Genomic DNA, 24794 nt, shown 5'->3' with positions numbered 1-24794 from the left:
CCTTCAGACTCTTGCAGCTCATCAAGCTTCCTCTTCATGCCCGACGAATAGTTATTTGCAAGCACATGCAAACTTCTATTCTCATACTTAAGCTGCTGGATCTCCTGCTTGAGACTTTCCACCTCTGCCATCAATGATTCCACCTGACGGGAGCGGGCAAGCAGGCGTTGGCCCATGTTGGACACAGAACTCGCACACTGAACACTAAGTGCGAGGGACTCTTGAACGGCCAACTCATCGGACCGTCCTGACAGCAGCCTACTATCTTTTGGTGTGAGGAGGTTCCTAGCTACTATTGTAGCTGTTGTGGCGTCCTGCATCACAGAGTCTTCACCTGAAAGAGGACCGTTAGAAGAAAAAAAAGAAGGGCGCCATACATTACCTTGACGGGGCGCAACCGGATCGCTGCTAAGACTCAAATCTAAGCTAAGGTTCGATGAGTTTGCCATTTTTTTTCAAAAGTGTTCAAAGAGAATGGGTGGATGGAGTTAAATGTCGAAGGGCCGGAGACGATTTTCAAGAATGGGAAATCTTCAGAGTGTGTTTGTGGCGGTGATCGATACCTCAATAAGAAGCCAAGGCGACGCGTCCACCGATTCAAAAAGCCGGAATTTCCGGCGTAATTTAGGCGACGCTTTCTCAGCTTTTCAGAAGACGTGTTCAACTTTGTCAAAAGAGTTCTTCTTTTCAGACAACACGTGGAGGCCATCATCGCAACTACACATCTTTAGCCGACAAGCGCAAAGTTCGGCGACGCTTTCTCAGCTTTTCAGAAGACGCATGCAGCTTTGTCAAAAGGAGCCGCATCTGCACTACCACGTGTCGTTCAGAAAGCGAAGGGGCGTCGTTCAGAAATCGAAGGGGCGCCTGCTCAGAAATCGAAGAGGCGTGTTCAGAGATCGAAGAGGCGCCATTATTTCAAAAAGCCGGATTTGCGGGATCAAAACGTTTGTCGACAAAGGTAAAAAGTACCACCACTTGATATTATCTCTATATATGTCGACCTTCGTCTTTTATGGCAGGGCAAACCTGAAGAAAATGCTCAACTCTCCCTCACCTCTGAGGGCGCACTCCCAGCAAAGCCTTTCGAAATACTCAATTTTTTCTTCTTCCCCAAAGATGATACCAGATGCCTGGAGTACAGATGACCCAGGAGGAAACAGCACAACAAATACATGTGCTGATTCATTCACCGCTTCTTCAAAAGCAAAGGTATCTCATATCATCAAGGTCAAAAGCAAAAGTATCTCATATCATGCTCTTTCCCTGTCTTTTTCTTTGTCCTTGTTCTTACTCGCATGGCAAAGTAAAAGAAGCAATCAGCCGGCACTTGGAGTCAGTCTTCCGATCTGGAGCCAACTGCCTGGAATCTATTCCTGATTGCTTACCTAGCGTTACTCTCGAGTAGTCATCTTCAACGGTTGATACACTTCCGGAGAAGGGACCACTTCTGCAAAGGGGAGCGAGTAAGGCAAGTGAAAATGATACATTGACGCATGTGGAGACAAACTTAGGCTGAGTTATCCTCCAACCCTTTTCAATACGAATTGGAAAGATTGAACAAAGAAACAGACCAAAGGAGTAAGCTCAGACCTTCGGGGGAGACCAAAAGAACCATCTTGCTGCCCAGTTCAAGAAGTAGCACAAAGGAAAATCAACGATGGGCAGAAACCAGTTCAAGAGTAAGCCTGTGGAATCACAAAGATCAAAGCCTCAATGCAATTACCAAGGAGAAGATGGAATTTACACTCTATAACCAGATTTGCATCTCTAAACTCTTCTCTTTGTTAATTACATTCTGCCATGTTTAGTATGTTTAAAGTGCTTTTTGTGTAGTTACTTATGCTTTGTGTGAATCTATGCTTAAAACATTGAGGACAATGTTTGATTTAAGTGTGGGGGGGTAACTAAGTATGTTGATGCAAATTCGTTGAATTTTATCACCCATAACTTCAAGTGTTGTTCCTTGCTGTTTTAAAAATGTTTTTAAACTGTTTTAGTGTGTTTTGACTTAAAAATTCGAAAATCCCATAAAAATTTGAAAAATTGTCTTGAAAAACCCAAAAAGAGTTGTTTTAAAGTTGTTTTTGTGTGTTTGTGTCGTAGGTCACCTTCCAACACAATGATAAGGATTTGGTTTCTAATTGCATGACTGTTAAAAAGAGTTATAAACATAGAGAAAAGTTTGATTTACTCTTGGTATATGCTTGGTTATGGTTATAATGTATGACTTCACATGCAATCATAAAAGAAAAAAAATTAGTTTTGTAACATGCTTGAAGGAAGGAACTCAAACAAACGCTACAACCCTGAGAGACTTGAGCCTATAACGTTCTCTTGGAGAGTATAATCTGTGATTTCTTGTTTTCTAAAGTCGTTGCATGATCTCATTATTCTTTGCTTGGTTACTACTTAGAAGGCGTTTCATCATATAGTTCCAAATGCTAGAACTCATGCCCATTTCATTCAAAGCATGTTATTGATTTGCATAACACATATTCAAGAAGAAGTTGTGTAGTGACCACCACCATAGCCAAATAGCCTTACTTCCCATACTTCGTATATGTTGTAAGTTTTAACCCCGTTGAGCCTTGTTTAGCCTTTATTCTTTGTTTACCCACATTTTCCTCACCTAAGCCTAGTTTAGGACAATCCCCACCCTTGTTCTTAAAAGATAGTGAGCATGACTTAATTGAATTCCTTTTTAGTTACATTATGAAAGAAAATAAGTGTGGGGGAGAGAATGTTTTGTTTTTAAGTGTTTATGTTTTGAGATTCAAAAGAAAAGAAAAAAAAAAGAAAAAAAAAAAAAAAAAAAAAAGAGAGAAAAGAAAGAAAGAAAGAAAAAAGAGCTTGAAAAAAAAAAAAAAAAAATGAAAGAATAAGTGATTGAAGAAAGGTTCCAAAACACCAATTCTGGGCGTAAATTGTCTAAATTCTCCCTTTTTGTTCAAAAGTTGAGTTTTCATTCAAAAGTAAATTCTAAGTTGATTCAAATGCTTTGCTCACTATTTCTTTAAGAACCTTTGTTTTCCATATCCCTTCTTTGTTATCCACATACCCCAAGCCCCGTTACAACCCTTGACTTCTATCTTGAGTGTTGTGTATTTCAATTTGTGGAGTTTGAACTTGGTATGAGCTTATGGTGTCACTGGTTCTCGCATCTAAGTAGTAGCATTCCATTCATGAGATCATATCTAAACATGCTTATTAACTCCAGAAATTGCGTTCTTTGTGATACATATATGTGAGTGTTCGTTTTCATGTTTACATCAATCTTCTCACATATGACTAGATTAGGGTGTGTAGTTAGAAAATCTGAGTGAAAATCGAGTGCATATCTTGTAAGGAATTGAGCAAATTCTCTAAGGCATGTTACTACATTCAAAACATGGTTTTAAATGCTTAATTGTGAACTAGTATATGGTGACTATGATTAAGAATGTACTTAAGTGTGAAGATGACTAAAATCTGTGGGAATGATGATTTTTAACGTTTCATGTGCATTGGAAATCCCTAAGACGGTTGTTGGATGGTTTAGGTTGTGTTTTACTTGTTTGTTTCGTTTGGTTTTGTTTTGTTTTTCTTTCTGTTTTGCTCGAGGACTAGCAAAAGATAAGTGTGGGGGTATTTGATAGGAGCATATTCATGCGACTTAAATGGCTTGTTCTCGTGCATTTACGTTATGTTTCTCTAGTTATTTTAGTCCTTTATGCTTCTTTTGTGTGTTTTCAGGTTCTAAGGGCAAGGTATGCAAAAGGATGCCTTTTGGAGCCTTTTGGAGCAAATTAGAGATTGGAATGGATATCATATGCTTGGAGCCAAGAGGATGGACGAAATTAAAGACTTGAAGTAGGAAAGTTAAATCCTAAAAGACCTCATGTTTAAGCATCATTGAAGACTCCTACGCATTTTAGAACACAAAAACAACATTCCTTGCAACCTTAGGACATTGTCGTGTGTTTCCTTGTGTCTCCCTTCCTTGCCATGCAAGGAAGGGCTCTGTTCCCTATTTTAAACACTTAAAGCATTCATTTATCATATCATTCATTTATCATATCATTCACTTATCAAACCATTCACTTATCACTTCCATTCACTTATCACTTATCACTTCCATTCACTTATCACTCACCACATATCATTCATTTATCACTTAACAAATCATTCACTTATCACTTATCATAATCATTCACTTATTCTTTCATCATTCAACCACCAATTCAACACATGCATCTTCAAACATATCAACCCTACAAGCACATGCTCCCCCTAATCCATTGCCGTGAGTTCCCTACCTCTTCAACATTCCAACATTTCCACATGCATTCCCCTATATCATTTCAGCCACATTTCCTAACCCTACATGCATTATTTATTGCATCTTCACATGCATTCACACACACTTTACACATTCAAACACTAGCAAAACCGTGAGCTCCCATTCCTTTATGCCATTTTCAGATTTCCACCCACTAACCTAGTCATCAACACATGCACTTCCACCTTTCATCCACAATGATTCATGATTCATTCACTTTGCATCCTTTAATTCAATCACATACTTTCCCATTGTATAATACATCCACATGCATCTTTAACCAACAAACATTACAACCACATGCACCCTTTTCTCCACATTCCAAACATTGCCGTGTATCCCCTTCATCAATTCCAGCATCTTCACATGCCTTCTAGCTTTCCCTTTCATTTCCACCACTCATTCTTCATCATTTCAGCCACCTACATGCATTAATTATTAAACTCTTCATCATTGCATTCAGAAAATGAGCAAGAAAGCTTCTCAATGCCGTGTATCCCCTTCACCATTTCAGCACATTCCAACACCTTCACATGCAATTCCAGTTTTCACATGTTTTCCTAACTGATTTTCCATCATTAATTAGCCACTTGCATCTTAAACAAACAGCCATATATTCCCTCCACTACTCCTATAAATACCCTTGCATTCATTCATTCAAGATCATCTCATTTTCATACACAACACACCACAAACACTTCCATCTTCTCCCTAGCCGTGAGTCTCTCCATTTTCTGCACCATTCCCTTCCCTTTCTCCTCCATTTCTTCCATTTCCATAATCCCCCAATCCATTCAACACACCAACAACATCCCTTAGTCCTTGTGCTACAACGAAGACGAAGAGAAGAGGGCCTAAACGTTCATACAATTCACGTTTGAGTTGTTGGAATGTTTACGCGTTTCTTTGATTTTAATGTTTAAATTCAATTCTCTTTGTTTTGTAATATGAGGAATGGAAGAGAAGAGTGCCTAAACGTTCATACAATTCAAGTTTGAGTTGTTGGAATGTTTAGGTGTTTCTTTGATTTCAAAGTTATGAGGAACTAAACCCTTTTTGGCTAGGGGTGATTTCAATACCATGTTTATTTATGTGATATGAATTGATGAATTCCGGTTATGAACTCTTGATTCGTGAATGCAATTGGCTTAACTATTTGATGATTAACTTATTTGTGTTTGTTGATTGAGGGTCGACACTTAATTAGCATGCATGAATATGTGGCTAAAGTTTAAGAAGGTTTCACATAATCGTTACTAACTTATACTTGAAAGTAGTGAAGGTCGCTTGTCATGATCGCGTTAAGTTTAATTCTTAGCATGAGTAACATGATGTCATAGTTACAAATGCTTTGTCAATGCTTATGGTTTTCATTATTCTTAATGATCTTCGATTGTATCTCTATTATGATGACATGTAGGGAACTTTTGAGAATGTTTTGGGTTGTCGAATGATGCCATCCAATCCAATAATATAAGGAAAATCTGAGGGTTAACTAGTGATGTCACGGTTAATTTGGGGCATTGTCGTTCATAATTCAATGAAGGAATAACTGGAAATTGATTCATATGCATAAATATCATGTGTAGAGAAAGAACCCTTAGCTAGCTTCCCATCCATTCATTTCCGTCAAATCCATATTTACAATTTGTTTTGTTTCCAAGTATTCATTTTAGTTTAAATTCGTCCAAATCCAATTCCCCCCTATTTCGTTGAAGTCTTAGTCTTAATCTTTCTTATTTTTAGTTTTGCTTTCTTCGAGCATTAAATAGTGTTTTATATTGTGTTTTTATGTTTTTAAGTCAATTTAGAAGGTTTTAGCAAGCCCTCCTAATCCCCGGTCTAGAACGATCCCTCACTTATCCATTCTACTACAATTGTCAAACGAGGGTTTAATTTGAGTGTCAAGTAAATCTCGCATCAACTGGCATGGTCGTACTGCCGCTTGAATCAGCATCGAAGAGTAGGGACTCTGAGTATTTCCTCAGACTTTCCCCTCTTGGTGCCCTTAGTGAGGCTAGGGTGATCACAGGCTCGTGCCTTAGGTGCTCTTGTTCCTTTGACAGAGTTAATGCAGGGGTGGAAGCCGCGGCAAAAAGGGCTCTTACCTTACTTCGGGTTGTGAAGCCCGAAATATCACCACTTGTGGCGATGATGTTCTTGTTCTTCACTTTGATTGTGGGAACAGCTTGATCCTTTCTTGATGTCATTTGCGCTTTTCAATGATTTGAGGATAGAGATGAGAGGTAGAGATGTCCCACCGGGCGTGCCAAATTTGTAAACACGAATTTTCCTGAAACAAGAATACGTGTACAAAATAATGTTTTGTATTAATGATTTTGGGGTTACAATCTCTTTGTAATTTGATCCTCTGGTTCTATCTTCGTGGGGTGTAGGTTTGTGGATGAGCTGTTGATCCAAAGGGTCGTCGAGGCTTGATCTCAGGATGAACAGTTGATGAATGGATCTTCAAGGGCCGTTGGGCTTGATCTTGAAGAATGGGTGTATGGGTTCGTTGATTTTTTGTTAATCCAAAGGGCCGTTGGGGCTTGATCTTAGGATGAATAGATGATGAATGATGAACACTTTCTTCAAGGGCCGTCAGGGCTTGATCTCGAAGGTTGAGGGAAGTTTCTTCAAGGGCTGTCGGGGCTTGATCTTGAAGGAGGATTTTGACGAAGTACGAAGAGGGTTTTACTGATTCTTTGGGATTTACTTGAGAGCTTTAGAGTTTCAAAGCTTCAAGGTTTTGGTGTGATGTAAATTCCTCCCCTTTTCTCTTGATGGAGAAGCCTATTTATAGGCTTTGAGAGTGAATCACCACCATCCATTTTTTTGGTGAAGTGAGTGGATGTTGTAGGTGAAATAAGTGGAGTTGGTAGGTGAAGTAAATGTGTAATGTAGGTGAAATGAATGGAGTTTGTAGGTGAAATGAATGTGTGATGTAGGTGAAATGAATAAATGTTGTAATTTTAATGAATTGGTTAACATTTATTTCACTGAAATTTCGGTGTCTACAATCGGTCATGTTGTTCACTTGGTTAATCGGGATTATGCAGCTATGGCTCGTGATTACTATGCTCTAAATTTCTTGTCACCTGATGTAGACGTTTCTCCAATTGTACCAGCGCTTTGTAACTTCTTTGATGATGTGCTTAATTCAACTGTGAGTGAACTTAATTTCAAGACATTTGTGGACGGTTTAGGTGCTGTCTTGTATCAGTATCCATTCAATGGTGAGTTGATGCTTTAACTTTGTTTTGGGACCTTCAAGCCCAACTCTTGAATTTAGCACTACACATTATAACCATAGCAAGCTGACCTGCTCGGCTGGGAATTTTTTTTATTTTATTTCGAAGTTGTAATCGAGTGTCATGGGTTACGACTTATGCTTCTGGTGTATTTGATTTATCTTTTTTTTTTCCCTTATCCAAGAGTGCTCATTGGCATGTTTTCTAATTTGCCTTTCGGGTTAGCATATTTAGTTTAATTATTAACAAACTTCCTCTATATAAGTTTATATATATATCTTAACTGTAAAGAGATAGAAAGAAAGTGGACCCCTTCTGTATTTCTCACTTTTCATTATTGTCAAATACAAATTGTGTATTTCTCACTTTTCTACCTTATTATCTGATTGAGTCTGATGATTTTGCTATTTTATTATTCTTCTTGCAGTCCCAGCTTATTGTGCATTGATATTAAGGTCACTTACTGTACTAGAAGGTCTAGCCCTTAATGCTGATCCTAATTTCAAGGTGCTCGCTGCTTCATACCCGTATTTCGCTAAAAGACTTCTCACGGATCCAAACCCATATCTTAGAGATGCTCTGGTTGAGTTGCTTTTTAAGGATGGGAAGCTTAGGCATGGATTCTGTTGCTATATTTATACTTATATTAGATGGTAATTGATATGTTTTGGTGTACTGAACTACTTGACAATTTGTTACTTATGTTGACTGCAGGTGGAACTGACTTGAAAACCTGTTGGTTCAGGGAAGAAAAGATAAAGATTTCTCTGCGAAAGATGCTTTACAGCCTGTATGGAAGTTAATATTGGGGTCAGATGGTGAAGAGCTCCGAACTTTAGTTATTAAGTAGGCTGTTCGTGTCACTGAAGCTTTTGTTTGGGGTACGTTTATTGATACATACAATTATATGCCCAATTTTATGAGAGCTGCACTTGCTAATGGCAATGCTAATGGACCTCTTGTAATGAGCATTGCTGAACAAGAAAGCATGATTGAGCTCCGAGATCAAGTTTTCCGGATTTGGGGACTTCTACCGTCCTCCGAAAGTTTTGATCCAACCCTTTTGCAGCCCATTTTACAAGTAAGAACCGTGTTTGTTTTCTGCATTAGTGCATTATATATGTTCTTTCTTGTTCTGGGTCTAGAAGCTGTTGTGTTGGTTATCCAGCTTTATCATCTTAGAGCTTATTCTTTTATTAGTGCATGAGTTCATCTAATATAACAAAAGAAGAAACCTCAAAGAATTCATAGGATATGTGAAACTATGTTAATGAAATATTTGCGGCCATGTTCTGTGTCTAAATATTTTAGCCTGAAGATATCTGAAATGAAGCATCCGTATGGATTGAGAAATTCTCTTTTACGTTCTTATGTTTCAAAGACTTGAAACATTTTAATCATGTGTAATAGTTTTAATTAGAGAAAACATACGTCAAAAGGATACAAAGACGTCCTAATCCAAATTTGAAATTTATTAATGGTCCTATCATGTGCCTTATTTTTGCCTTTCAGATTCTCTGTGTGATTCGTGATGATTATATTCTTCATCACACTTTACACCATGTCATTCTCTGCCTTCATCAATTAGCCTTTTACACTCTTTCAAATGAATTCACGCATTGCACATTGTCATTGAATGACCTAAAAGACTCAACTTGTTTATAAACATGTTCCGAATGATATCTCACTCGACCAGGTCCTTCAACAACCCGAGGCACGAAACCTGGGGGGGGGGGGGCGTGTCATTGGCGGGATCACCCAACGTCTTGCGGCACGGTTGCTGCAACAAGTACTTCGAGTGCCAACAACGATTTCTGCTTCGACATTGTGACCGTTATTGCTGCGCTAAGCAAATATTTGTATGTGAAGTGATGAAGTTGTAATATTATTTCTACCATTTTTTCACCATCATTTGGTTTAAATGGACTGTAATGTATATGTTTGCGTATGTCAAAATAAAGCTGAGAGCCGTTAGTGAAATCCTTGAGGGCCCTGTTTGGTGGACTGATGGGAGGGTTTATCTCCAATTAAATTGGACGTGTAATCCAGCCCACTTTTAATGAGAAAAATTGTAACACGGACTTGATTGGTTACAAATCCGAAATAGGAAACATAGAATGGGTTAGGTAACCCATCCTCACACACGGATACCAAGCCCTTTCTTTATAAACTTCCTCGTTTGTCACAATTTCTTCTTCGATGTGCGATCTTCTTCGATTTGGCCTTCAGTATTATCAGTTTTCCATCAATCTTCTTTGTTTCAATGCCCATTTTTTGGCGAACTCGTCTTTGGTTTGGGTTGTACAACGGGGGTGGGTGTGGGTTGATGCAAGCAACGTCGTGGGGTCACTGGTGCGGTAGACAATTTTCGCCGTATTTAGTCTTGATGAAAAAATACCTACAAAACAATCAACATCTTTTATTAAAGACCTAAGTTATTCTTTGTATAGAGTGAGTGTTTAGGGTTTTCTGTATATAGAAAAACTTACCAAAATTTGGTGGAGATGAAGGTATTTATCAAGAATTAGTGACCGGTGTAGGTGTTAGGGTTTTGCTCTACAAATGGCGGCATTCTATTGGCCATGGTGTGTCATCCGTTTGATAAAGAAGGTAAGAATATTCCCAAGATATTAATTAGGAGATAATATCTTGGGATAATGGTGGAAATTTCTTTGCTTAATTGAAATAAGGATTACTTGATAGAGTTGATCTTCAAATGAGAAGGTATTAAAAATAGGATTTAGTAATTAATCCTATCTTTAATGCCTTTGACTTTTCTTTGCCACGAGTAGGAGAGCTCTGAGCAGTCGTAGTCAACTGCTTGAACCTCCAGGGATGCTGAGCTGCACGTAGGGGCGCTTGAGAGCCTTACCCATGACGACAATCTTGTCTTTCATGAGTAAAAGTCCATGTGTTGCTTTGTGGATTGTTGTGATTATTTTTTGCTACACAAATGCCCCTACACTTGCTGGGTTACTGGCAGAAAAAGGCAGTAGGTGTAGAAATCCCAAGTTGCTTAGTAGATAGTTGTTTCCTAATTTGATGTAGATCTTCTACTTTGACTTGAAGATAAATTCTTTTAGGAAAGGGAAACTAATTGTCTCCCAAAACTTATTTAAGTCTGCCTTAAATAGGGGGTTCAATAAATTTGGAGAGCAAATTTTAGTAAGTAGACGGGCTTATATTGCCTATGTGGCTACATGTATTGTTGTGAAGCCTTGCGAGGCTGTTAGCCAACAGGGTCGGCAGCCGGATGTCTTTCTTACTGAAGCAAACGAATTCACGTAACCACTTGGCTGTGAGCTTCGATTTTTGGGGTGTTAAGCTGCTGAGCTTTGTTATGCGTTGTTGCCTCTAACCATGTGCTGGTTAGCAGGTCGCCAATTCTTCAATTCTTTCAGTTGTGTGGCCTGCACCATAACCTACTAAAGATTTTTGGGACATGAAATTCGCTAACTTTTCGCAATACAAGTGCAAAGTTGTCTTGAATTTCATAGGTAGTGGTTCGAAAGAATGATTGCACTTTATATAACCGATTTTGTAGGCTGCGTAGCAAGTGCATAGTTGTCTTCAATGTAAACACAAAATTCTTTAACTTGTAACATCAAAAGTGTGCAGTTGCTATGAGGTTCATGTGCCTTACCCCAAAGGGTTGTTCTGCACTTGGCAGTGCGTAAAACTCATGGGTTGTGTAGCATGTCTGCAACAGATAGAGTTTTGTATGGCGCGTGAATCGCTAACCTTTCACAAGAATGTGCAGTTTTGTGAGATTTCACGGCTAACAGCTTGAAAGGCAAGTCGTAGGCAGTCTTTTGGAATCTGTAGGCTGTTTGGCATACCGACAGGGGCTTTAGGGTTCCAGGATACCATAGAGATTACTAGTTGGTCATATCAAGGATGCTCAGTTATGAATACTAGTTGGTCACATCAAGGATGCTCAACTACATGAACCCTTGTGTGCAGCTAGAGCTAGAATTCCTTATCCATATAGAGATTGCATGTGTGACATGCCAAAGATGCTCAACTGCGAATGTTAGCTGGTCATATTAATGACAATCAACCGAGTTGTCCCTTCATAGACAGGGGAACGATATTCCGTAACACGAAGATCAGTAGGTGGACGCTAGTTGGTCACATCAACGATGCTCAATTATGGTCCATCTTCGTGGGCAACTATCCAATGACCGAACTACACAATTTACTGCCTCCATCTCAAAGGCCCGGGTCCCCACGAATTAGGCCAAAGGCAAAAAAAAAACCCTTAAGTTAGCTAATTGTTGGGAAAGACCATTGTGGCTAATTCTAGGAATGCAGGTGCAAGTCATCGTGCACCCAGTTACACCAGGACAGCCTGACCCATCCATGTCTGGATATTCAAAGTGCCAGTTTACCCTCTCCCAGGGTGGAGAGCCTTGTATGTCCCAAAAGGGCCCGATTTCAAAGTTGGCAGGTGTGAACAGTTGTTATAAACATGTAGTTGAGCCGGGCTTGTGAATGACTTCTTTGATTTCAAAGAAATGTATCAACTTTGTTGACAGGTAGAAAATGCATAACAACTGGATAATCCCCAGCCTGCAAGGTCTTATTCGTTGAGCTACTTGAGTCTTCGAACTTTGATAGGCCTAAATAGGGGTCCGGGTGGTGATGACAGAATATGGAAAAACCAATATTTTTTGGGCAGGTACATCTTAATCTGTCAAGTTGAGGGTGCTACTATAGCGTGCTGCTTATGATGACTTGCTGTTCAGTTGCTTTGCGTGCCGGATTTGAGATGTTTTGTTTTCTGGAAAATTCTAGAAAAATATGGGCATTGTGGCACCGCTTATTATATTTCCGCACATATATGGCATGTCACTGGAAAAAAATTGGGAAGGCCTTTAAATCTTCATTTTCCCATAGCTACGCGGTTCTAACGGAAATTCAGCTTTAACTATCTTTGTATGTAAAATTGGAAACATTGGCTTTCTAGAAAATTTTGAAACTTTGTCATAGCGATCTTGGGCTTCTTAGTTTTCGTCTTTGACCGGCCTTGTGTTGAAATTCATCCTGATAGTCGATTTTTTGTTGAAAATCATTTGAGTATGCGTAATGAGTGTTAGGCACGATTGCATTGCCACAGAGCTTTGCACGAACACTTGCCCCCAGCAAATTTCTTCCCATGTCGAGACTCTTCTATGCTTGTTAGAGCAATTGTATCACTATTGGAGTTATTGGCTCCATCATAATCATTAACAGAAACATTTTCAGTATGTGGACTTTTGTGTGTGATGATCTTCGCGTATAATGGAGAGGTCTTCTGGAGCGCGCTACTATTGGACGATGAATGGAGGAACCTGCTTCTCATCATTAAGTTTGGGCCTTCGTGCAAAGATGAGCTAATCCACATCCTTATATTTCTTGAATATACAAAGGTCAAGACAAAGTTCTCTTCTTGTGTCCATTTGCATGGAGAGTGGTGTGATGATTGTTTCCTTTAAATTACAAAAATTTGGCATTATGTATGCTGCCGTGGAAACAAAGGAACTAAGGGCCTTAACTTCCCTCCAAATTCTAGTGGTCGAAGTTGCCAATCTTTATTAGTTGTCGGCGGATTCTTCGATGTATTCCTGGAATGTCGGTGGGTCTTTTCTTGTTTCCTTCTATTCTCTTTGACCAATTAGACATAAACCAACATGGTTATTGATTTCAATCTAATCTACCATCTTTGTGCACCTAATGTTGTTCTCGAATATTGCGGTGCGCAACAAAAGCCAAAGCCCTATTATGCCTTCTGCGGATTGTACAAGTCTAAAACCTATTTGAACCTGTGTTTGGGTTAATATGTGAACATTGGGCTTAAATAAAGGAAAGCCCAAGAGTGCCTAATTAAAGGAGACTTGCCCGAAGCCCAGCACCAAGCCCAAAGGCAAATTGAAGCCTTCTTAGCCAAATATAAGCCACTTGTTTACCATTGAAGTGACAACTGATGGAGACTAACCTACTACCAACCAAAGAACACTTTTTACTGGCATTCCAAGTAAAAAGATGATGACTCACTACCTTTCAAATGCTTTCGGGTAAGAACAAAGTTACAACAATCGGGTTAATTTGCCTATAAAAGGAAGAAAAGGCCCCAGAGACAATGACACTCAACCAATCAAACAAACAAACATACAAACTCTGCTCTCAAGCCAGATTTACATTCAAAAGTTGTAATCAGCCTAGATCGTAGTCATTTTCAAAATTATTCCCTACAAAAGCCATCTTTTGTCTAGTTTAAAGTACTGCTATCTCCCCTAGTGGCATAGTATCGATTCCCTTATGTAAACTTGTTTACCATCCATCCCTTTTTAGCATATAAACCCCTGTTAATTCAAAGAGAAGTGATCGTAAGAAGTTCAACCTTGGCAGTCAAGGTGAAATCTTACCCGAAGCTCTTTGTTTGTTTTCTAAACTTGTAGATCTATTACTTAATGCATTCTCCAGCATGTATTCAAGTCATTTCTATCAGTTTTCCTACCTTAAGAGTTCTACTTGCATCTGGATCTGGTTAGCATAATGGATATGATATCATTAAAATCAATCAAGAACCAAGTAAATGACTTAAAGGGATCAGGACTCCCTTCATTCGAACATACAAGACTATGAACTAAAAGTCCTTGTTTACAAGGTAAGAAAAAGAACTTAATGTGGACTTAACCCATCCACGACAATCCTTTGATAACAAGAAGTCCGAGTAACTTGGGGCGCAAATAATCGACTTAAAACACACTTGTTCCACATCTGCTATACTACTATAGCAGTGGCACGCCTAGCACTCAATTAGTTTTGATTGCGAGCCTCAAGGCCTACACCTAAGGCCCCACAAAGGCACATTTCATAACTAATTTTGCATGTTCTTGTAGCATATCAACAAGCAAGAGCTCGACCACACATCCAAAGTGCCAATCCCTTGGGGAGCTGTGCTAAGGTCCGCATATCCTTCTCCAAAGTAATGTTTTCCCAAACATAGTTTTGGCATGCCCGGTGGGATATCATTAGTCTTTTATGCCAATAAGAAGGAGGGAGAAAATCTACAAGTCAAACACAGAATACGGACCACCCCAGTATCTACCAAGATCGAGCATGACAAATCATCCAGAGGATTTTCCTTCCCTGCAACGACCAACTATTCTAGAAAGCCCAACTCCATCCGAAAAGTTAGGAGGGAAGGTAACCAATGAGGACTTGCAAACCACCATGGTACAAATGCTGAAAAGTATGGAGAATATCACTCTGGAAACCAGAGGAGAAGTAAGCAGACTTTGTTCTTGAACAGGGAGTTTGGAAAGAAGATTAGATCTGGAGTACTCTACTCCAAAAAATGGTTGTGCCAGGGAAGAAAATCCTGAGAATGAACCAATTATCCCTCTATCTCCTTTACTTGAGAAAAAGAGAGATAAAGGAAAAAACAAGGAAGGATCTGGAGTTAGTCAGCCAATGTTATAAGAGATCCTAGGAACAGAGTTGCCCGACCCCCTATTATTCTTACTAGGTAGTAGGGGCAGAGCGGGCAAGACCAAACGAAGTATGGGATGCCCTAAGTAATCGGAGAATCCAGTGGGAAAGGTGAGCTCACAACTGCGGATAACCCCCCCTTATAGGCCACCACCATTGGTTAATAAAGGAGGAGGGTCCAAATGGAGGAAGCTCGAACCAAGGAAGGAGACTTACTCGGGCAACGATCATAGCCAGAAGTGGGAACTAAAGGATATATTTGTGAAAACTAGTTCATTTGAGCAACATCTATGCATGCAATTAACAATTAAAACGTGGAATCATGCTTGTATGCACTCAAAAACAAAACTTTACCCATGAAATTCAAGGCCTAGTGAGTGTAGTGAACCAAGACTCAACTCAAGAACAAAGTGAGTTGAGAAATATTATACCTTTGTTGATTCCTCTTTGCATAAGCAAACGCTAATCACCCAAGAGATAGGGCCTTCATTCCTTACTTCTTAGCTCCATGGATTTCTTGGATGAGGATGGTAGAATGAATTCTCCAAGTTCCCAAAATAGAGAACCTCTAAGTCTCCACACTAAAGAAAGCATTGATGAAGAGATGAGTGACCTAGAGGAAGGAAGATTGCTAGCTAAGTTCCTCTAGGGTGGCCGGCCTTCATTAGAGAAGAGAGAGCTTTGTGTTCTCTTTTCTTCCCTTAGAAAATCCTAAGGATGAAATGGTTGTAAAGTTGCCTTTATACCACCTCACAATAGAGTTGCTAACTTGCAATTAAGGCAAGTTCACTATCCCTCTCTATATGGCCGGCCATTAAGGGTTTGTTGGGCTTTCAAGCCCTTTGTGTTTTCAAGTTGTCATACAACTTGAGTTAATGGGCTTGACATTCAAATCTCATTGGACCTTGTGGCCCAAAACTAACCCAAGGTCTATAACAAACATATTCGTTTGATTAATTAACATATTAATTAATCCTAGCCATAAATAATTAAACCATTTAATTATCGTTACTAATCTCTGATTTTTCTTCAATCTCTACCTTACTCGGTGTACGATCCATTAGGTTCATTTTAGTGAGGCAGTGGGCGATTAGAACTCTTTAAATCGATTGTGAATTGAAACTTACTTTCAATTCTCCATTTAGTGATTACTCACCCTTAGGGCTTCCACAAACCATGAGTGACAGATAGCAGTATGTCATGGCTACCCAAGCTAATCAGAAGAGGTGGAGAACCTATTCAGTTTAGGATTACAATGCAATACGATCTTTCTCTAACACAATACTCTTGACCACATTGTTTGGTTTGATAGTTTATTCATGTCTACTATCCAATGTGATTCTCTTACTTATATGATTACCTTGAATGTAATTTGGAACGACTTCCTAAATCTTATTCATACTTTGGTCAGAGATTCTTAATCATATCATAGAGTATTCTCCCTCAAATGGTTTGAAGGCTAGAGATCCCTTGTTGCGCATTCACTTGCTCCGTGGCTATATGGCTTAACCCTAACTATGTCGTGGACACCCTCTGACGAAGTGACTTTACATAGTCAAAGATCAAGAACCTAACCACAAGACAACTATGATGCCTCAGGTCAAGGGGCTCTTTGCATTATCCCAACCATGAGTTTCTCATGTGTCATGAATATGAGAACTCCTTGTTGATCGTGTTCAGTGGACTCATTCTCTATTGAGCACCTACATGCTTGTCTTGGTGTCAGTCACATCAATGACTAGATACCAGTCACTCTCCCTAAGAGAAGACATAGCACATACTGATCTTAACAGACTGTCAATGCCTAATTGTCAATCCTATGATCAGAAACGTTTAGGATATGTATATGAAAGAGAATGGTCTCATGAATCTAACTTCTTTAGATCACATTCTCCAGATTACATATTCCTTGGACTTATCGTTTAAGCATATAACATTTATATGAGACGGCTTTAAACAATAATCTTTGCCCTTTATATTAAACTAGATTAGTTTAACCTGTGAAATGTCAGTAAAGTATCATCATATGATTGGCTTTAGGGCACATTTCCAACAAAGCCTATGTGTGAAGTGGTGGCTTCCAGAGGGCACCTCACAATCAACAAAAAGCACTTTTCAAGGGCATCGATAAGTAAATAAGTGATGACTCACTGCCTCCCGAAAGCTATCAGCTAAAGGCAAAGCTTGGACAGTCGGGCCAAATTGTCTATAAAAGCAAAGAGGGACACCAGAGACAAGGACACTCAACCAATCAATCAAAAGACGTACAAACTTTTTTCTTAAACAAATTTATACCTAGAAAGCAGAACTTTGTCCAGATTATGTCCTAGCAATAGTTTCCCCATAGAAAGCCATCTTTTGTCAAGTTTAGAAGCTCTACTACCTTCCCTAGTTGTTGTATAATCGATTCCTTCTGTAAAACCCTTTTACTTTTCATCCCTCAGATACAAACCTCTGTAAACACAAAGAGAAGTGGTTGCAAGAAGTTGAACATTACCCAACAAGGTTAAATCGTGCTCGAATCTCTCTTCTTTGTACTTACATATAGTAGATATGTTGTTTAATGCATTTTACTTCATGTATTTCAAATCACTTTCGACTGATCTCCACTTAAAAGTCTAATATGTAATCAAAATTTGGATAAGTTAATGAACCTGTTTTCATTTAAGCAAACTTTGATCGAGGAAATGGTTGCAATGGCCCTGAACCCCCTTCATTTTGGACATACCATGTTATAAATTAAAAGTCCTTGTTTACAAGGCAAAAAAAAAAAAAAAATAACATGCAAACTTAACCCATATGTGACAATCCTTTGATGACAAGAAGTCTAAGTAACTTGTGGCGTAAGTAATCGGCTTAAACCTATACAAGCAGTCTGTTATACAAAAAGATAATAGTGGCACACTCAGATCCTTGCTAGTTTTGATTGTGAGCCTCAAGGCCTAAACCAAAGGCCCCACAAATGCACCTTTCAAACTAACAATAAACTCTTATTGCAGCATACCAAGCAGCAAGATCTTGCTTGATAGGAAAGAAATAGCCATTTCCCCGGGGAGCTATGTGAGGGACTAGATCCAAAATCCAGCCCAAACAGTGTCATATTATGATCTTCTTGCTCATTCCATGGCCCGAGATAAAGTGCAGGAAACTCATATTACCCTTTTGTTTACTTCATTCATCTACTCAGAAAGTAACCACCAAATTCACGTTCAGAACATGAAGTATTCATTCATCTCCTCCAGTTCTTTTCCGTCTTTTGTTGCTTAATAACTTGTATTAGAAAAAAGGGTTGTCGATCGTTGAATTGTGTAAATTGTTGATTTTTCTTGCAATTAAGAGAACAACCAATAGAGAAGATTTTTCGTTGGTCGTCATGATTTTCCCTTCACGTAAAACAATCTCTTGCGTCTGATTGTGTTGCTCAGTGTGTTCGTATGTCTTCAAATTTTTCTTTTTGTGCGGCCACAGCACCATGAAAATTCTACCGTTATCTGGGCATTGCTATTGTTCATAGTAGAGTGATTTAGTCAGGAGGAATATGAGTTATTTCTCAATAAAAGTACCAATTGTTGGAACTAAATTCGTGCACATCCGTGGACAGAGGAAAGAATCCAGCTAGACTAGCCCATGATCTGTGGTAAGGGGAGAATGAGGTTGATTAGGGGGTATGGTTGAATCCAGAAAGGTCTACCTACATATCTTCGAGAAGGAAAATCAAACCATGGGTGTAATTCTATGAATGAATAGAGTAAACCATCCTTAACTAATAGCCTATAACGGGGCGTTGGGCAATAGTTCTCCATGGACGTGTCTACACGTAGACGGCGGCGTATGGGCCTATGCTATGCATGGATAGGATAAGTGTGTATATGTCTAAGAGAAAGATAGGTAAAGGGAGATGCGTTTGTCTATAGTAGTCTTGTAGATAATAAAGTGATGGTATCCCCTTAATAAATACCCAGACTAATGTATTTAGAGGGATCTTGAGAGTCCTTGTAGGAAGAGATGTTCATCAAATCGGAAGACTGTCTACGAGGAAATCTAGAATAAGATACCCAATCATCCTATAATTATGATTATGGTAAATTACACTAAACTACCTCAACTATGGGTTGAACCATAATCTCATACAATGTCGCACCTCATCTTATGAATTTGTTGCAATGTCATACCTCTGGTAGTTTGTCCATCAATTTCTCTGTTAAACACTAACGTGGCCTGAGGCGGGGCCTATCCTTCATCCAATTAGATAAAAAAAAATTAATCAAATCCCTTATAAAAAAACATTGAATATTACTTTGAAAAAAAAAATTACTTACACCAACATTGTTCATCTTCTCCTTCTTTCCTTCCCACTCGATCAACCAACTCTATCTCCATCTCTTCCTTTCTCCATCACTACCACCCATTCAAACTATGAACAATCCAAAAAAGGATCTTTATCTGATAAAAAATTATAATTTGATACTAAAATAAAGATCAAATCCCTAATTTCAGGAAGTGGAATCCAATAAAATTATCACTTCGGGATTCTGGGGACCTAGGGTTTTGATTATGGTGAGAATCCAATTTGCACGAAGTGGAAGGTTCTTCCATGACTTCCAGATTTCATCTTTACAACTGGACATAGAACAAGCAGTGAATCTGCTATGAAAGCTTATGCCCATCAAAATCAGTCAAAAATAAAATATTTCTTCCATAACTTTAGTGAGTAAATAAGCTTTGTTGTGTAATTAAAAACAATTAGTTATGGGAAAAAACACAGCCACCAAACCTAACACAATCACCACACCACACCACAAAGCAACAATGATTGCCCTTGAAATTATTGAGAAAAAAGCAGCACAAAGACTACCCAGAAAATGCAAATCACAACACCATCAAGAATGGAGGCCAACGACGCAGAACCATCGCCCAAAAAACTTCCCCAATGACAATGGCAGCGAGGATACCATCATAAAAGGTCTCGATGTCCATGTCAGCCTTGTCAGACTCAACGATGACAACGCTTTCGCCTTTGGAGAGGACAGTGAGGGTGTAGCGGCAGGGATATAGCGAAATGCGGTGAAGGAATAGGAGGGGAGGAGTGCCATGGTAGAGAGGTGGAGATGCAGGAGGAGAAGGAAGGAAATGGCGGTTTTGGAGAAGAAAGGAGCCAACACCATTGGAATAGATTGGGAGAAAGGCAACAGAGAACTGAATCAGGAGAGAATTTTTAATTTTTTAATCCAATTAAGCAAGAAAGTGGGTCCTGTGTTTGCCATGTCAACAGTTTACAAACAAATTGACATATTTTTTAACAGAGGTCTAACATTGCAACTAATGTGTACGTTGATGTATGACATTGCAATGTCTAAAAATGAGGTATGAGATTGTGGTTCGACCTATAGTTGAGGTAGTTTGTGTAATTTACCCTTATGATTATGTTGCCTAATCCCTAAGAGCATCTCCAAATGAGACATCAAATTCAAAACATCAAATTTAAATTTGATGGCTAACTTGGCAATTTGACATATTGTCAATATTTTCCTTCCACCCGATATATCAACATTTATTGCTTCATTTATGTTTTTTTTTAACAAAAATAATAAAAGTTGGGTTGTTGTTGGTTTAAAAATAATAAAATAATATTTAAATATGCTTGCATTTAAGGTAAGGCAAGTGGAATGCCTTTGGACATAACAAAAGTCAAATTTGAAGGTAACTTTAAATTTGACATTTATTTGTCCATGTAAGCTTAGCCTTCTTTTCTATGTCATCTTTGATGTCTCGGTTGGAGTGAGTGGTACGTCCTTTGTTACCGTTATAAGTCTATGTGGCATTTTTTGCATCTCCTTTGGAGATGGTCTAAGATATCCTAATTTGACTTTAATTAGGGTTTCCTTAATTACCTAGGGGACAAGTAATATTATTAATAGGCATAAACTTATCCTACCGGACTACGCTACATGGGCTTTGAACATTTCGATTATTCTTTCCACATGCCATGGGCCCAGAAAATCTTGGTTCCACACTTTCTATCTCTTTCCCCTTTTAGTGGTGGTGGTGTAGTTTTTGATAGTGGACGTAAGCCTCACATCAGTAGTAATGGTGTTGTCAATATTCTTGGTCTTCATCACCTTAAGGATGTTAGTTATGTAGAAGGTTTGAAGTCAAGCCTCATTAGTATTAGCCAGTTGTTTGATGAAGTGGTGGATAAGGTCTACTTCTCCAAGAGAGGCTGTCGAATTATGGACAAAAATGGGAAGAACATGTTGGTTCTTCCAAAGATCTAGAGACAAATGTTACATTTTAGATGCTTAAAATTGGTGACTTCTCTTTTGAGTACTCATTCTTATGGTCATTGTAGTGCATTATATGTGTTTATTGCTTAAGTTCCCATGGGTAACAAAGCAATTGATGAAACAAGTGTATTGTGGCATAAAAGGCGGGTATGTAAACTTCAAAGATCTACAAAAATAGTCTAATTGTGAAGCCGTAAGTGGTCTACCTCATCTTTTTATCACCAACTCCTATGTTTATCGATCATGTCAGTTAGGAAAACAGACCAAATTGGGTACAAGAGAATGACTGACATTACGACTTTCAAGACTCTACAATTAGTGCATATGGATCTTGTTGGTCTAGTCAAGACACTATCCATTGGAGGGAAGAAATATATTATGGTAATTGTTGATGACTACTCAAGGTATACTTGGGACTAATCGTGGTACTGAATTTGAGAATGCTCAATTTGATGAATTATGTTCAACTAATGGCATCAAACATGAATTTTTTGTTCCAATCACTCCTTGACATAATGGGATTGTTGAAAAAAATTGTGTTTTGATTGAGATGACTAGGGAGATGTTGAATAGCAAGAATCTTGCAAAACATTTCTAGGCCAAAGCCGTGAATACTACATGCTACATCTCAAATTGTGTGGTTCTCAAGCCAGGCAATGATGTGACTCCTTATGAACTTTGGAGAGGTAAAAAAACAATGTTGAAGTAATTTAGAGTGTTTGGAAGTGTTTGCTATATTTTGAGAGATCGTGAACACTAGCCAAATTTGATACTAAGAGTAATAAAGGGATCTTTTTGTGGTACTCCAACACAAGCTGGGCCTATGAGGTTTACAATCTTCGAAGAAATACCATCATGGAATCCATAAATGTTAAAGTTGATGACAAAAATGTTGATTTGTTCTCTCCTCCCTCGGAGGATAACAGTGATACTTTTGTTGAGTCAGGTGAGATGTTAGAAAGTGACACAGACAGTCAATCAAGCACTGACCAAGATTCCTATATCATGTTCAAGGATAAGCCAAAATCGGCTAGAAGTCATCGAGATGAAGATGTTATGGGTCATGTTGACAAAGGTGTTAGAACTTGGAGACAGATAGCAGATGAAGTTGTCTATGTTTGCTATGTCTCCCAGATTGAGCCCAAGAACATCAAAGGTGCCTTAATTGATAAGGAAAAGGATTTTGGCCATGCAAGAAGGGCTAAATCAATTTGAGAGGAATGAAGTCTAGTCTCTTTCAATTGTCCATCAAACACTAATGTCATTGGTACTATATAGATATAGAAGAACAAGTGTGATGAGTCACGAAATGTAATAAGAAATAAGGCCAAACTCGTTGCACAAGGATACTCTCAACTAAAATGTGTTGGATTTTGATGAAACCTTGGCTCCAGTTGCTCGTCTTGAATCTGTCAAACTTCTTTGTGCTATTGCATTCCATTTTAAGTTCAAATTGTTTCAAATGGATGTTAAAATTGCATTTTTTAATGAGTATCCCAATGAAGAAGTTTATGTGGAACAAACAAAGGGTTTTGAGGATCCTCATAATCCTAGTGGGGTGTATAAACTAAGGAAAGCCCTTTATGGCCTTAAACAATCCCCATGTGCATAGAGTGACAGATTGTCTTCTCATCTTCGCTCACGGTTATACTTGTGGCTTAATTGATAAGACATTGTTTGTAAAGAAGGTGAAGTCTCATGTTGTGATTGATCAAGTGTAGATGAATGATATTGTTGTCGACTCCACCTCGAACTCTCGTGTAAAATAGTATATCAATATGATGACAAGTGAGTTTGAAATGAGCCTTGTTGGTGAACTAAATTACTTTCTTTTACTTTAAGTAAAACAAGAAAATGATGGCATTTTTATCTCTCAAGCCAAGCATACCAAGAATTTCGTGAAGAAGTTTGGTCTTGAATGATCAAAAGTTGCTAGGTCACCAATGAGTACATATGAAAAAAATTCACAAGGACTCAAGTGGAAAGGATGTTGACCAAACCTTGTATAGAAGCAAGATTGGGAGCCTACTTTATTTTACAGCCATTAGACTTGATATTGCCTTTGCAGTGGGGTGTGTGCTCGGTTTCAAAGTTGTCCCAAAGTGTCTCATTTATTGGCTTTCAAGAAAGTTATCAAATATATGAGTGGGACTACTGATTTTGGGTAATATACTCATGACACCAACACAAATCTGGTTGGATTTAGTGATGTTGATTGAGCTGGGTGTATTAATAATCGAAAAAGTACCTCTGGAGGGTCTTTCTATGTTGGGAACAATCTGGTTGCTTGGCATAGTAAAAAGCAAAACTATGTCTTGTTGTCTACTACTAAAGCTAAATATGTTGTTGTTAGAAGTTGTTGCACTTAGTCGATGTGGATGAAACAAATGCTCAGTGACTATGGTATTTCTCAATCCACTTTTCTTATTTATTGTGATGAGTGCAATTGACATTTTTCTAAGAACCTTGTCCAAATTTCAAGAACCAAACATATTGATATAAAGCATCACTTCGTTAGAGATCTAGTGGAAGGTAAGATACTTACCTTAAACTTTATGCCAACTGAAAAACAGCTAGTTGATATCCTCACTAAAACTCTAGATAATTAAAAACACGAAAATCTTCGACGGTCTATTGGTTGTTATGCTGTAAATTAAATAGGTTGAATAACTTTGCTTCCAAGCTTTGTGAGACTATCTTGTCTCTATGCATGCTTCTTCCATGTCAATTAATTCATCAGTTATTTATACTTTCTCTCTATATGCATCTCCTAACTGGCATACATTGTTAGTAATATATGGATTAACCTTGGATAATTATTCACTATAATGTCAAAGGTTCTCATTGAAAGGTTAAAAAATTATTTTCCCACTCATCCAAATTTTGAGGTGATCTTGAAATTAAATTTGGTTTGGTTCTAATTGAATGCTAGTTGTGACAACATGTCCCTAATTTTAAGTTTTATAAATTTTAAAAATGTGAATTTACAAAAATGAGGTGAGGGTATTGACTTTTGTTGACCGTTAGTTCATGACGCGTATGAACTATTACTTTACCGTATTCCAGAAGTACTCAACGATACGTACGCATAAGCGCAAGCAAAATCAAAATCAAAGCTACGGTTAAAGTTTCACGGAACTACAAATCCGAAAAGTACTTTTGCAAAGATTACTATTTGTTATTTTATATATTTCTCCTATTTATTATATTATTTTTAAAAAAAATTTGATTTGTGAGAAATGATGGAAGGGAGATTATTGGATGGAAGAGAAAGAAAAAAGAAGGGAGAAAGCAGAGGGGATGCTACCTAATCAAAGAAGAGAAAGGAGAGGGCTGCTGCCCAACCAAAAAGAAGAGGAAGAGAGAGTGACCAACCAGAGAGGAGAGAAAGGAGGGGAAATGAGAGAATGGAGGAGCATCGAATCCCTTTGACTGGTTCATAACCTGTTTCTTCCCCACAGA

At 38.4% G+C, this 24794-nt stretch overlaps 1 protein-coding gene across 2 annotated transcripts; it reads left to right on the top strand.

Annotated features, from left to right (window-relative positions):
• The first annotated feature begins 7341 nt into the window (after positions 1 to 7341).
• LOC137724268 (protein ACTIVITY OF BC1 COMPLEX KINASE 3, chloroplastic) lies at positions 7342 to 8925 on the top strand. Of its 2 annotated transcripts, XM_068463036.2 has the most exons (3): positions 7342 to 7557; positions 8000 to 8079; positions 8287 to 8925. In XM_068463036.2, exons 1-3 carry the CDS (start codon positions 7383 to 7385, stop codon positions 8299 to 8301), a joined length of 270 nt encoding a protein of 89 aa, XP_068319137.1. In that variant the 5' UTR covers positions 7342 to 7382; the 3' UTR covers positions 8302 to 8925. The 2 variants fall into 2 exon arrangements, with proteins under 2 accessions (XP_068319137.1, XP_068319136.2); XM_068463035.2 differs by lacking the exon at positions 8287 to 8925 and having other exon boundaries at positions 8000 to 8280.
• The last annotated feature ends 15869 nt before the right edge of the window (positions 8926 to 24794 follow it).

This window comes from Pyrus communis, chromosome 16 (assembly GCF_041283825.1).
Source record: "Pyrus communis isolate YQ-2024b chromosome 16, ASM4128382v1, whole genome shotgun sequence".
NCBI lineage: Eukaryota > Viridiplantae > Streptophyta > Magnoliopsida > Rosales > Rosaceae > Pyrus > Pyrus communis.
Note: the sequence above shows the minus strand (reverse complement) of the source record. Positions and strands in the feature narration are given on the sequence as shown.

Excerpts from the sequence above, each read along its gene's own strand:
- LOC137724268 (XM_068463035.2), top strand. The coding sequence starts at position 7,383 with ATGGCTCGTGATTACTATGCTCTAAATTTCTTGTCACCTGATGTAGAC. Across the intron at positions 7,558-7,999 it reads GTATCAGTATCCATTCAATG|TCCCAGCTTATTGTGCATTG; the intron begins GTGAGTTGATGC and ends TTCTTCTTGCAG.